The 14,232-nt window shown below is 37.8% G+C and overlaps 1 protein-coding gene across 2 annotated transcripts in view; it reads right to left on the bottom strand.

The window, feature by feature from the left end:
• The window catches only part of LOC130432813 (F-actin-uncapping protein LRRC16A-like), an 87,194-nt gene that overhangs the window by 10,155 nt on the left and 62,807 nt on the right, over positions 1-14,232 (bottom strand). For both annotated transcript variants that reach the window (XM_056762319.1, XM_056762320.1), the window contains exons 21-30: positions 13,635-13,807; positions 13,454-13,522; positions 7,765-7,858; positions 7,555-7,653; positions 7,193-7,321; positions 6,904-7,035; positions 5,671-5,846; positions 5,292-5,379; positions 2,981-3,121; positions 57-123 (exon numbers count right to left, since the gene is read on the bottom strand). In XM_056762319.1, the coding sequence (XP_056618297.1) occupies positions 57-123; positions 2,981-3,121; positions 5,292-5,379; positions 5,671-5,846; positions 6,904-7,035; positions 7,193-7,321; positions 7,555-7,653; positions 7,765-7,858; positions 13,454-13,522; positions 13,635-13,807 (1,168 nt within the window). The remainder of the gene's footprint in view (positions 1-56; positions 124-2,980; positions 3,122-5,291; positions 5,380-5,670; positions 5,847-6,903; positions 7,036-7,192; positions 7,322-7,554; positions 7,654-7,764; positions 7,859-13,453; positions 13,523-13,634; positions 13,808-14,232) is intronic.

Raw genomic sequence — 14,232 nt, 5'->3', positions numbered from 1 at the left:
TCATACCCGAAGTAAATAATTACATTATTGTACTATTGAGACACAATGCAACTCACCAAACGCTCTGGAGACCGGCCTCAGCATTCGACTGTGAATGCTCTTCCTCTTGGACTTGGGTGTCATCTGTAACACACAGATAAAAGCATTGAGATACAGCCCATACTTTGCCAAACAGTGCAGTCCTAACATTTCTGACAGGCTGCACGACGGGAAACAACTAAAATGTGTTTGAATACGAACGAGACTCATACAATTACTGCTGTTACAGGAAAGGAAGGTGTTATCAGCGTTTGCAGTTGCCGGACACAAACCTCAAGCATTTACCACATAGTAGCTTTGGAGCGCTGAGTTTCATACTGTGTATAAAATGTTCAAATGATTCCAACAATTTTAACCCGAAAGAGAACAAAATTGAACGACCACCTCATTCCAACTTTCCATTTAACTTTTTTTTTTTTAGTTGCCAGCCAGCATTTTTTTTACATTTTCACAAAATTTTGATGGCTCACAGAACATGTTCTGTAATGCTTATATGGACAAACAATAAATCAAATGAAAGAACAGAGTCTCTGCTTCTAAACAAAAGAAACAGTATTCTTCTATCTTTATTTCTTCTTTTTTTCTTCTTCTGTGTTCATGTTTCTACAAAAACGCATCACTTCAATTAAACAGCTGAGATAATAAGCATTTTTTTGGTCAAATTTACAAGATTTACCCCAAAAAACGGATAAAATATATACGTTCTAGGTTCAAAGATTCCGTACATTTTCCAAAGGTGTGTAACAGCGCCACCTGCTGTACAACAGTACAAACACTGATTGCCGTAACAACCTGTCTTTGGCAGAGGGAACCGATGATTTTGAAGATAACTCGTCATAGGTGGGGAAAGAGTTAATCATTTATTAACTTAATTTGTTCTGCAAGGAAATGTTTTCTTTTCAGTTATTAAAGTGATGAAGCAGAGTGACCTATAGAGACAAATCAAATTTAGACGAGAAAATCCATTTAGTTTTTATTTTGACACATGCCTGTTGCACACAGGTATTATTCCTATTGAAAATGTTCTTATAAGGGATTGTATTCACTACAGTCATGAACATACTGTACACACCTGCCTGTGGCTGACCAGTCTTTATGCTGTCAGCCATGTGGCAGACGTGTTACAAAAGGCCTGAAACAAATAACGTTGGCTTGACAGATTTCAAGAGAAACAGTTAGTTGCGTCTATTTCTGAAAGGATGGAATAATGTTTTTTACAGCTGAAGTCATGTCATGATCTGATGGATGTGTCTATTACATCTCTCTGCTTTGATGAATTGTGATTTAAAGCATACACAGAAGAGGGTCTTACAACAGGAAAGGGTTCGGTTTTGCATCAACACAAGTGGGAAAAAGTGATTGTGTTACATAACTAAGCGCAGTAATTGCCTAGCTGAGAGAGAGAGAGAAAGTGAGGGGGGAGAGTGAGAGAGAGGTGCTGAGGGAAGCTGTTTGTCTGCAAACACAATAATAAAAACAGGAGAAAACAGCTGGTTTCTTTTTATTTGTGTGTGTTTATAACAGAGCGGCAGGGAAACAAAGAGAGGAGAGATAGGCCAAAACAGACAAATACTTACACTAGTGCAGCACAGAGTCTCCAGGAGGCAAAGGATGAAAGAAAGAGTGGCAGAAGAAAGAAAGAAAGAAAGAGCAGAAGGAAGAAAGTGATAAGACTGAAGAAAAGCTGAATGTTCGTATAGAAACAGAAAGAATGTTAAAGAGAATTTATTGAAATGAAGTTTTCAATAAATTGCCTACTCTCTATTTTTTTGTCTCTTGCTCCTGTGTCTTGTTATGGCATTTTGAAGCAATACATATAACCTGGTTACGATCCACTATCGAGATATGGGAATACTTGTTATGTTTCTTCCAGTCTAAAGATTTAGTTCAGGAGTGAAAATGCGAAACAGGTATGTTTTGAGTTGTTTTTTGAAAGTTGTGAAGGATGCTGCAGTTCGGGAGGAGGCTGGCAGTTCATTCCACCACAGGGGGACTGAATGAGTAAAGGTTTTTGCAAGCAATTTGGTGCCTCGCTGTGATGGAACAATCAGGCGTCGCTCATTTTCAGACCGAAGATGACAGTAAGGGATGTAGACCTGTGAGTTTGCTGTAACCGTTCAGAAGGCCAGTGTCAGCTATTTTAACTTTATGCGGTCAACTGGTAGCCAGTGAAGTGAAAACGAGTACAGAGAGAACTGAACAAAGTATAACACCTTGGCTACACCGGACGCAGCGCGATGCGCAAAAAACAATAGAATGCGTAAGAACCCATTTTGTCCACACTGGTTTCGGAGCGGCAATCCTATTAGAAACAAGCGATGTGTCCGGTGTCAACACAGTTTAAGACCGTTTGACCCGGGAGAAATATACTGTAAACAGATCATCACTCACTTAAGACATGGATAAGACTTCATTTTGAGCATGTAAGAATGTAAGGAAGGAAAGAAGTGGTGATTTTATCTGACAACTGTATCAAAGGTGACTCACTGAGTTACAACAAATATGTTTATAATGAGCACCATCCACCTTAAAAGCACAGTTGTGGTGGCATGGAAACAGACAAAATGCATTTTCAAATAAATCTTCTGACTTTCAAATATTATAAGTAATAAGTAATATTGAAAGGAAAAGAGGAATTCTTCAAAAACTATGTATAATGTGTTTAACTATACTACTGTACATAATCTATCACTCATTTAGTTACCAGCATTGAAATTTAGCAAAGATGCTATAAAGATGCTCTAAAATAATCACATTTTAATTCAAACATATCTGTTTGTCTGAAATACAGCCTAGGCTTTCAAAGAAACATACAAAATGTCAGGAAATACCAAATTGTTCTTCCCGCAAACGCAATTCAAACATTTTGAGAGAGAGAGAGAGAGAGAGAGAGGAGAGAGAGAGAGAGAGAAGAGAGAAAAAGAGAGAGAGAGTCACTCACCATGCAGGTCTCCAGGTCATCCAGCCTCTCACCCTCCATTAGCTCTGTGGTGGAGCGTTTAGGAACTCTCTCCTCCGGAACGTCCAGATCAAGAGATTCTTGTTGCTGCAAGGGACGTCCTTTCCCTGACAAATGCTCTCCCTGTCCAGTCATCCAGAAACATAAGAAACATATTATTCAGGAGGCGTTAAAAACTAAAACCAACCTTTGTGTTCATGGGTTTTATGCATTTTTTGTTAAAGGTACAGTTTGTAGAAATCGCCGCTAGAGGGCGCACGATTGATGACGCTGTGTAGAAGCGTGGAATGATGGGATATGTTGTCTTCAACTCGACCACTGATGGTACCGCTGATACATCAATCAGATGGAAACGAGAAATCATGTTAGCGGAAGAGGTAAAGTAATAAAGTTTTATAAATGTTGTGTTTGATGAAATCATTTTATTTCCCTGAGTAATGTAAGGTTTAAAACTGAAATGTTACTCATCAATGTTACAGTAATTGTCCAATTTGATGGTGTGATAACAATGCGCAGTTTTAAGTGTTCAAATAAATCATAGTAAAAGTTATTTTGAACATACCCTCATCATCTGCAATAATGCTAGACAGACCGATGGTACAATCTACTTCCGCAGCTGTCTACGACAGTGTGAAGCGGTTGTTACGTCAGTGAAAAAAAAAGGGTAACGTGGATATGACGCCATTGACAGGCGACTAAACAGCCCCGGTCAACTTTTTAGAAGGGCGATACAGGATTTAAAAGCAGTTGGAAACATTTGAGATATTGTAAGTACTCAACTGAAAAAAATACATAACATTGGCCTAGTGGTTTTTGGATATTGTACTGCAAAAGTCTTCCAAACTGTACCTTTAATGCAAAAACCTGCATTGACTAATTGAATGCCCCGTCGTCAATTATTCCTTAAGTGAAGCAGTGTCAAAAGCAATGGATTTCTGTTTTTAAACAATCAAAATTCTGCAATTTTCTGGCACAATATAATATTTTTAGACCACATAATAAATACAGCAGTGCACAGAACTGTCCATAGATTTAGTCTGTAACATTATGAACTTATATATATATTAGTGGTGGGCATAGATTAATTTTTTTAATCTAGATTAATCTAGATTAATTCCAAGATTAATCTAGATTAATCTAGATTAAAATGGCTCATTTGAATTCTGCCGAAGGCATTCAGAATGTGTGCTACCCAAATAATGACTAAAAGTAAGTCTTTGAGAACGGGTGTCTAAAGCCAGGTGGCGCATTAGACCAGGGGCTCATCTCCTGTTTCCAAAACGCATCACAAACTGCTTGAGAAAGCTGTTCTACTATGATAATTGGTGATGAAAATTAAATTATGTTCAATAAAATGAACTTGTGACTCCTGAGATAGGCGCAGGCTCCCCGTGACCCGAGGTAGTTCGGATAAGCGGTAGAAAATGGATGGATGGAAAACTTGTGTTTACTTCCGCATTAGCTAAGGGATTCTTTGCGTTTAGGTGGTACTTGAGACTGGAAGAGCTCCTACAGTACATTTACATTTAGTCATTTAGCAGACGCTTTTATCCAAAGCGACTTACAAAGAGTGAGGGAGCAACAAGCGATATGTCATACAGGAGCCATAATACATTAGATCTCAATACATAGTTACTGATTTTAACTAAAGCTAGACCAGAACCTGTTGAGAGAAAGTTTTTTTTTAAACCAATTCCGCATTGCACAAGGTGCAAACAACCTTAGTCTTGTCGATGTTTCCATTGGGAAGCTTTTTTAAAATTAATATTCCCTGAAGCAAACCCGGCGGCTTCATAGCTGCATCCATGTTAGCACGTCACGTTTGATGCGGTAATTTCACAGTAACGTTATGTTGTGTTCAGACCAAACGCGAATGGCGTGTCAAGCGCGAGTGATTTATATGTTAATGCAAAGAGCCAATAGACCTACTTGCTGCGCGAATCGCGCGAATGAAGCCCTGCTTATGAGATGATGAGGCGGCTTCTGCTTCCGCTTCCGCGAATGACGCGAATCACGCGAGTTGAAAAATCTCGTTCTCGCTCCGTACAGTGCAGTTAAGCTGGTATACATCCGCGCTAAAATATCAAGGTGAAAGTCATCATAGCTTGCGTAGTATAGACCCAGCTCCCAACCCAACTTTGAGAATAGATTAACGGCGACATTTTTTTTAACGCACGATAATAGTCTCACTGCGTTAACGCCGTTAACGGCCCACCACTAATATATATATATATATATATATAAACACAGAAGTCGGCTATGCGTGTGTGCGTGCATGTAGTTCCTGTCTCACCAGTGTCTGCTGTGAGCTGGAAAGTGCCTCTAAAATCTCATCAACGATTCGATCAGACAGGAAAGATGCCAGACTGAGCTTTACTTCACTGTGGAAAGGGATGAGCAGAATAGACATGAGGGTGAATGAGTTAAAAGAAAACCACAGTCACTATTGACAGGGTTATTATCATGATCACAACATGCAACAGAAAACTGTCCACACACAACACTATCATTCTCTACACAACATCAGCCACTGACAGAGAAAAAACTGTTTAATGCTGCAAGACCGAGTCTTGCGAAAAGCGAACTGTAGACTTTCTTTTACAGATTTGTTTTAAATGGTGCTGTCTGGAGGAATATACTGCTTTATTTCTTTGACTGGCAGATGAACTGACCTGATCTTGTTCATGATGTCAATGCCAGACTGCTCAAGCAGTGTGTTCTTGACAAAACTGCGAGGAATGACCATCTTGGTCATACCGGCTTTGATGAGATCCTGCTGCAGGTTTGATTTCTTCAAGACATGAGGACAGAGACTCTCAGCTGCACCAACCATCGACTCAAGCAGCGTCTGTGCGAGAAACATTCAAACAAAGCAGATTTTCAGAACACAATATTTAAAGTAAAAATAATTTACGACAGCAACATTATCCCCATTTCTATGTTTTTTCTAATAATTTCTCAAACGTCCTTCAAATGAAAGTGCTCTTGTCTGGTTAACCGGACTTTCCGGCTCTGTTTGTATTCAATTCATGTCCGTGGTGTCAATGCAACAACATGAGCGATGTAAAAAACACTCAACTCGCTCCGTGCAAATCTGTCACAAGCTCTTGTTGTAACTCTCCTGTTATTACAAGCACTTATGAACTCAATGAAAAGTGACTAGCCCACATGCAAGCGCAGCAACATGCTAAGTGGCAAGCAACCAATTTCTGCGCACGTATACTGGCCACGGTCATTTATTTAGCTTGACAGCAACTTAAAACATTTCTGAAAGGCTTTCAAAGACATTGACAGCTCTGTAACCGTGATGTGAATACTAATATTTCATAAAGGGAAACGTGTTTGGATATTTATTTGATAGAAATGGCAAACTAACAGTGATGAATTGCCAAACAACTGATGGTAATTTAAATAAAACACGGTGTAGAAATATATTACAGTTTTCAATGTCACACAAGCTTTAGGTCAAAAGGGTATCTACAATGTAGTATAATAAGAAATCTGTTTCAAATTTCAATAGTTCTGTGTCTGACAACATAAATCCTAATGTTAAGACTGGACTCCAGTTAATATTGTTTTAGTTTTATTCATATTTTAAATTAGCTTTTATTTTTAGATTTTATGTTCATTTTAGTTAAAGTTTAAGCAATTTTGGTGTATGATTTTGTCATTTTTTTATTAATTAATATTTTTTTTATGTTTCATAGTATACAATATTAATTCATTTGTGTTATTATTATAATTTTAGTGCTTTACATTTATTTAGTTTTTTAATACTATATATAAAATATTATTCAATTTTAATATTTATTTAAAATTATTATAAAGTGATATATCCTATTAATTAATTTGATATACAATCAGAAATGTACTCATTATGTAATAGAAGATCATATCAACCCAACCTGAAGCTGCTCATCCATAACCCGTGCGACCTCTCCTGCCATAGACTCCAGTTTCTCTTGGATGGGTCCCACAGTGGACGCACTGACCTCCTCTCTGGACGCACCTCCCAGGTGGTACAGGTTTGGTAGGAGCTACAGGTCAAGAAGAGAGTAAATAAAACAGAGATGACCGACAGTTACTACGAGGGACAGTATAATGCATACATTATAAAAAATGATACTGACATTACTAAAATAATCACAAATGCAATAAAGATTTTGTTACAGTATGGAAATAACATCGCCCTACTGTTTTTGAATTTTTTGCATCCTTCATGAGGTTCTCGGCTATTTTGACATCTTCCTTGATGGTATCTTTGTCTGTGTTCTTTAGCGAGTTGAGATGGTCTTGGACTTTCACACATATCCGGTCAATCATCTAAAGTAAAACATTTAGGAAATATATTATATCAAACAGAGGAACTTCATTTGCAGTGGGACACCTCTAATATCTCAATCTTCTCCAGATTATTTCTGGGAAACAATTGTCTAATATCAAGGGGCTGTTTTTTCATAAACTATTATGACCCAACGTCATAATTTTTATTATCTTGTCTGTAAAGACATTATCAATTTCATTTTATCTTCACATGGGCATGAAGGATGGCTCACCTGCTGTGAGGTGGTTGTGACGATGCCCTGCTGGAGACGGTACGCTTGCTCTTGGACATACTTGCGGGTTTCATGGTTCCTGTACAGGTAGCTTTCGATCTAAGAGAGATTTTTTTTTATTCGAATGTCTTTATTATTTTTTTTGTCATTTTAAGGACATTAAGGATTTAGTTTCCATTTAATTCTAGTGGAGGAAGCAAAGATCCAGACCTTCAGTAAAGCATCCTCTGTTTTCTCAGGACTGGCTTTGAGTGCCTGGGACGCATCAATGATGGGTAGGGGCATGAAACGAATAGTGAAGTTCCTACAGAAAGACAAACAAGAATTGTTCGATACACTTTTACATTTAGTCATTTAGCAGACGCTTTTGTACAAAGGGACTTACAGAGAGTTCAGGGAGCAATAAGTGATAAGTCATAAGGGAGAGATAACACAATAGGTGCTAATACAAAGTTACTAGTTTCAATAAAAGCTAGAACACTTCCTGTTTTTGTCAAGTTTTCACAAAAGAGATGGGTTTTAAGTAGTTTTTGAATGTGGTGAGAGATGTGGACTGAGTTAGGAAGAATGTTCCAACAGTAAGGAGTTGTGAAACAGAATGAGCAGGAAAGCAATTAACTGCCCTTTTGAGAAGGTAATAAAAGATGCCGCTAGTTTGCTTAAAGCAGGCTTCTTGATAGGGTGTAGGAGTGTAGGAGGGATGTAAAAGTACGCTGGTGCAGATCCAGTGATAGTCCTATAGGCAAGAATTAGTGACTTGAATCTGATACAGGCTTCAACTGGTAGCCAGTGGAGAGAGATGAAAAGGGGTGAAACATAAGCCATTTTAGGTGACACGCACTCTAAGAGATGATGATGAACATAACAATAAGACATTACAGAACACATAATGTGATATCCCCACACGATGTCACTGAGCTATGGCACCACCACAGTCCTTTTATTAAAGCAATGTTGAACAGTTGTCATTGCGTTTAGACTATCTATAACAATATCTAGTTTAGAGTAGAATAAAGCAAATTAAATTGTGACTGAAGATCCAGAAGACATTAGGTTAAAGACTCTTGGGAGATGCTGAACACCCAAAGGACTTGGAACGCACGTTACAAAGACATGCTAATTTATGTAAATAGAGAATAAATAGAGATTTCTTCTTTGGGAGCTGAGAGGATGCAAAAGTGACACAGAGCAGAGATTGAAAACCCACACAGAGCTCTGGGTGAAGGAGGCAGATGCATTCTTAATAGAGCTCACTCTAAAGAGACGATTACTCTTTCCGCAGGCAGCAAAAAACAGGACAAAAATAGCAGCGCAGCCACCATGGGTGACGAATCGGGCGTGAAACAAGGCCATCTCTTACAGTAATTGATTCAGACTTGACATCATTGAGGAGGTTATGGGTCTTCTGAAAACGAAGAAGGTACCTGACATCTCCTATCAATATTTATGAAATCTTAACAGATAGACTTTTCCCAGCAGACAGATTGATATAGGAAGGTGGTTGGTGGGAGATATTGAAAGGAGAAAGTCTCATTCCACAACTAAAGAGAATTTTTGATGACAAACATTATGTACAGGTGATTGACACCGACTCCTCTTGCGATGCTCACTGCGAGATGGGGGAAAGTCCTTCTACAGGCAGCTTGAATCCACAGCAAACATTATTAAAACCTTTAGTACATAGACTCGCAGATATCTGCGTCAAAACACAGCATAGTACTATAGTCAGTTATAAAAAAGGACAAACACTTGAAAAGTTTGGTTTCAAAATGAAACAATCAATGAATCATGTTTTATTGTGTAAACTAGTTGTATTTTTTTAATTATTATGGCTTAACATAAAACAAACCAACTCCAGTTTAATTTTTACGAATTTTAATGCACCAAAAAAAACCTTGATTTTTGTACAATTTAAAAAACAGAGTCATCTAATTTTGGATCCAAATTATTCAAATAATCCTATCATCTGCTGACATATTCTGTATGCACTGTACAACAAATAGAGACAAACAAAAAATATTTTCTATTAAATAAAAAAGATTGTTTTTTTATAACAATCTTTTTTTATTTAATAGAAAATATTTTTTCATCAGAGACCAATCTTGCATTAATGATAAAAAAATCAAGATCCTTCTGATAGAGAAAAACATGAAGGCAGCTATTTATGCATCAGAGTGCCAGGGCCTGAGGAAGATTGTACACCACCAGCATATCAATAGACAGCACCAGTTATAAACATCTTTTCATCTCCGAAGAACGGATGATAAATTTCCCTGACAAAAAGAAATCAATACCACAATAAATTAATTATTTGTATTGTGTCGCTTATTAACATTGGGGGTGTCATCTGTACAGATCATGCTCTACAGTCCGTAATGCATGTGACCCGAGGACTAACTTGCCTCGTCCCAAATCACCCACTTATACTACGCCCTTAAAGTATGTACTGTTTTTGTTATGGAAAAGTATATACATTTTAGTTTGTAGCAAAACTGTATGCACGCACTGGGACATACTAACGTGAAACGGAAGTGGCAGTTGTTTAGTTTATACAGTGACATTATTTACAACACTGGTAACAGACAATTGCGCTTTTCAACCACATGGGGGAACCGTATAGCAAAAGTTGCTTGAAAGTGCACTCCCATGTATATCTTAAACTGCTGCATATGCTAGAGAGAATAAGTCAGTCAAGATACCAACTTCATAACACAAGTCACATTAATTATCTGATCTCTAGAGATCCATTTGTCAACTGTTTTTTAATTGTTAAAGCGACAACAAGCAACTTTTGACCTTCTATAAATGTGTCTAAAATGATTTTTAGTTAAGTTTTAACTGGACAAATTTTTCTATCGTTGCTACCTAAGCAGCCTCCTATCAGCTGTGATTGCACTTGTAACTTTGGTGTTCGGTCCAGTACAAGCCTTTACGCATACGTCACGTTTTACTCGTAGCCTGGGAGAAGTTAGCCAACAGCTAATAATAAATTAAACAATCTAGTTCACAGCAAGTCTCCAAACCATCACCATGGTAGACCCAGCAAATAAAAGAAAGAGGAAAAGAGCAAGAGTGATCGGACATGAATCATTATCTGATGGACTTACACTCGGCAATGCGAGCTGCAAGAGGCAACTGGTTGCAAAATGGATGGAGACCTAACATTAACCTTCCTGCTACTGGATTTGAAAGTATTATGTTTCCTTTTTTTCTTACTGTCCTGTACATTTGAGTTTATTAGCAATTTGGCCGTGCTCAGATTGTTTATTGGCACACTAATGTTACTGGTTCACAATGTATAACCGTAAAGTAGAATAGAGATAATGTTATGTTGCCAGGTCTCAATGGCTTACGTAGCATGATCGTGCCTCATCATGAATTTAGTGTTATGTGGTTGTAAATGATGATTACCAAACCCCAATTAATCTTTTATGGTCAAACGTTGCTGATTCCTTACTTCATGCACGTAGATTAATGTTATCGGTTTCTATAGTTACTGTGCTAGGCACAATTCCTATAGCGAGTTGAGTTTAAGTTATTGATTGCGCCCATTACACAAAGCACAACACCTGGTCGCGAGTGTGTTTCCGAAAATATAACTACAGAAAATGATTTGCGTTGGTTACTAATCACATTCGTATTTTCACTACACAATTGTTGTGGCCAAAAGACGTCTTGATAACGATATTATCCAATTCAGCTTTGACCATGTTTGTTTTGTGTTTTTTCTTTATTATGCATATGAATCATACTCAAAATACGAGTTTAGGGAAAGAGAAAGAGGGAAGAGAGAGAGAGAGAGAGAGTTTATTTGAATCCTATGTAGTTGAACGTGTCAACCACATACTGGCACTGTATTGATAATCATCAATTGATAATCATTGTTTTTAATATAACATTATCAACACCAGTATATTGTGACACTTTTTTTTATCTCTAGGGTATTTTACTGTAGTTTTTTCACATCATCATATTTTCCTTGTATAATTGTTTATCTCAAATTACTCACATTAAGTAATATCTACCAGAAGAATTGGCAAAATAGTACATACTGACATTGACTTGATTGACTTGACATTGACGTTACATTTGCCCCCAATGTTTTTGGTTGGTTTAGTGGAAACAGCTGGTGTCACTGTGGTCAAGGGCAGCTCAGCAGGACACCAGACTTTTGAGAATCTTAATCACACTGGCAGGGATCGATGCTAATGTCTGTGAGTTAACACCAAAGCCAAATTCATCCCAATTAACATCGACACCATTTACCATCACATATTTTTTTGCAATAAACACAGACAAAACAGGAAAACGCAACACCTTTTGGGCACATTGGATCTTCTATCTTCAGTACATGATTTATAATGCACTGATCGTTCTCTGTCATTCCACAACGCATGTATGTGAAATGGGACATAGTCATGGTTACCAAGAGACATCTATAGTAGGGAAAGGCATGATGGAAAAGATTCAATTCATATTCAGTCAAGCATATCGAGGGACAAAGTTAAACATTCAAATTTCCGAGTGAATGAATGTTATTCAGGCTCAAGTTGATTAAAGGAGGTGAAGCGTTTTTTCCAACAGCTGTCGAAGATGATCTCTCTTTCTGCCCGACCATCTCATCTCCCCCGCCTCCATCTACTATCATTTCCGTCCTTTTGTCTCTTCCCTCCCTCATGTGTTTTTCTCTAGACTACCGCAGGGTCTCCCTCTCGTGCCAAATCACCTCTCTGCGGAGCACCATTTGGCGGGAAGCAGCCAACCAATGGCAGAGTTCCCGGCGATCGTATGCAAATTAGATTTAAATGAGGGTGAATGGAGGAGACAGACAAAGGATCAGACTGCATCTCTAACCCCATTACTTAGAATTCCTCAGAACAGTATTCCACTAAAAATACAAATCCTAAAACTCCATTCCAGCACATGTGCAACATTCAGGATAAAAAGCAGCGTTGCATGAAAGAGAAGACAGAAATGAGGAATCCCGGAGGAGAGCTGCGAGTGATTCTGCATTGTTTAATCTCTCTCACTGATGTGAAGGGTTATGGCCACTGCAGGTACTGTATTTCAGCATGTGAGAGAGACGTTCACTTTATCTCATTTTTACATTTCCACACATTTTAGATTCATAAATCTTGATGTTTCGATCCAAAAAAGTCGACGCTCTACTGAAAATGAGTCTGTTTTGCAAATCATCTAATCATTTATTACAACATACTTATCAGTATTATATAATTAATATATTTAAGAAATATGACTTTTAAAACTGTTTGGTATTCCTTTCTCATGCATCTGAGCTGCCACAAATTCATTCCAAACCTGATGATTCATTTTATCTCATGATTTGAAAAAAGTCCAAAGAAGATCTTGTGTATAAGGAAATCTGATCCGAGGTGTTAACATGGCTAATGTCTCAATATGTCGCAATTTGCTCAGAGTTGAGATTATATCGTACTTAAAGGGATTGTTCACCCAAAAATGAAAAATATGTCATGAATTACTCGCTCTCTTGTTGTTCCAAATCTGTATAAGTTTGTTTGATCGAGAGAAAGATATTTAAAAGAATGCTTGTAACCAAACAGTTTTTGGACCCCATTGACTCCCATAATAGGAAAACTACTTTAAAATTTTTGTTTCGTCAAACACAAGAGAAGACATTTAGAAGAATGTAGGACAGCAAACAGTCCTGGGGCACTTTTGACTGCAATTGTATTTTTTCCTGGTTACAAGCTTCGTTCCAAGCTTTGTTCATCAGAACAAAGACAATTATACCGATTTCGAACAACTCGAAGGTGGGTAAATAGTAACAGAACTTTTATTTTTGGGTGAACTATCCCTTTAACATAATGACACACAGTAGTTGTTAACAGGACTAGAACTGGAACCATCAGATACTCACTTCTCCAATGCAGCGGCCACATCATGAAGACCTTGCGGACTGACATTATTTCTGTCCCAGATGACCGTCCTGAAGAACAACAGAGTGCCAAATCACGTTTAGTCAAATGACCGTTACATAAGCACACACAGTAATTCATTTAAATGTGAAACACTAAAAGGATGGTATTCTAGGCTGGTACCGTAGTTTGCTGTTAATCTGCAGGGCTTTGGCCAGCATCTTCGCCCCCATGTCTCCCATCCCGTTTCCACTGATGTCAACCCGCGTCAAAGAGGCATTACTGCCCAGAGCGTTCAGAACCAGGGTGAGGTCAGTCTTCAGCTTGGAGTCTGCCAAAGAGAGAGACGTCAGGGGCTGAAAGAACAAGAACAGTGAAAAACAGAATTAAATTCATGCGTGACTTTTATTGTGGTATCATACTGTACAGAAACATAAAGTGACTTGTACAATACATTTACTTTAAAAGTGTGAACAAACAAAAGAGAAGAACGCTGAAAAGCTTTCCTCAAAAAAAAATTATAAACGTGGGTCGGCTTGTATGACTTGTGGCTGGGTGAATTATCATGAAATTTAAATTTTATAGTGAACCACTCCTTTAACTATTGCCAGGAATAACTGCATTACCAGCATGAAGCAATGCCTATTTGTAGCTATAGCATTTGGCTGATGAGAGCATTTGACTTCATTTTGATATAAGATCATATAAAAAAAATTAAAATTAAGAAAGCAAATTCAGATTTCATGCATGATAATGTATCAGGCAAACAGACACACTGCGA

Source organism: Triplophysa dalaica, chromosome 12 (assembly GCF_015846415.1).
Source record: "Triplophysa dalaica isolate WHDGS20190420 chromosome 12, ASM1584641v1, whole genome shotgun sequence".
NCBI classification, from domain to species: Eukaryota; Metazoa; Chordata; class Actinopteri; order Cypriniformes; family Nemacheilidae; genus Triplophysa; species Triplophysa dalaica.
The sequence above is the reverse complement of the archived record's forward strand: the minus strand, read 5'-3'. Positions and strand labels throughout refer to the sequence as shown.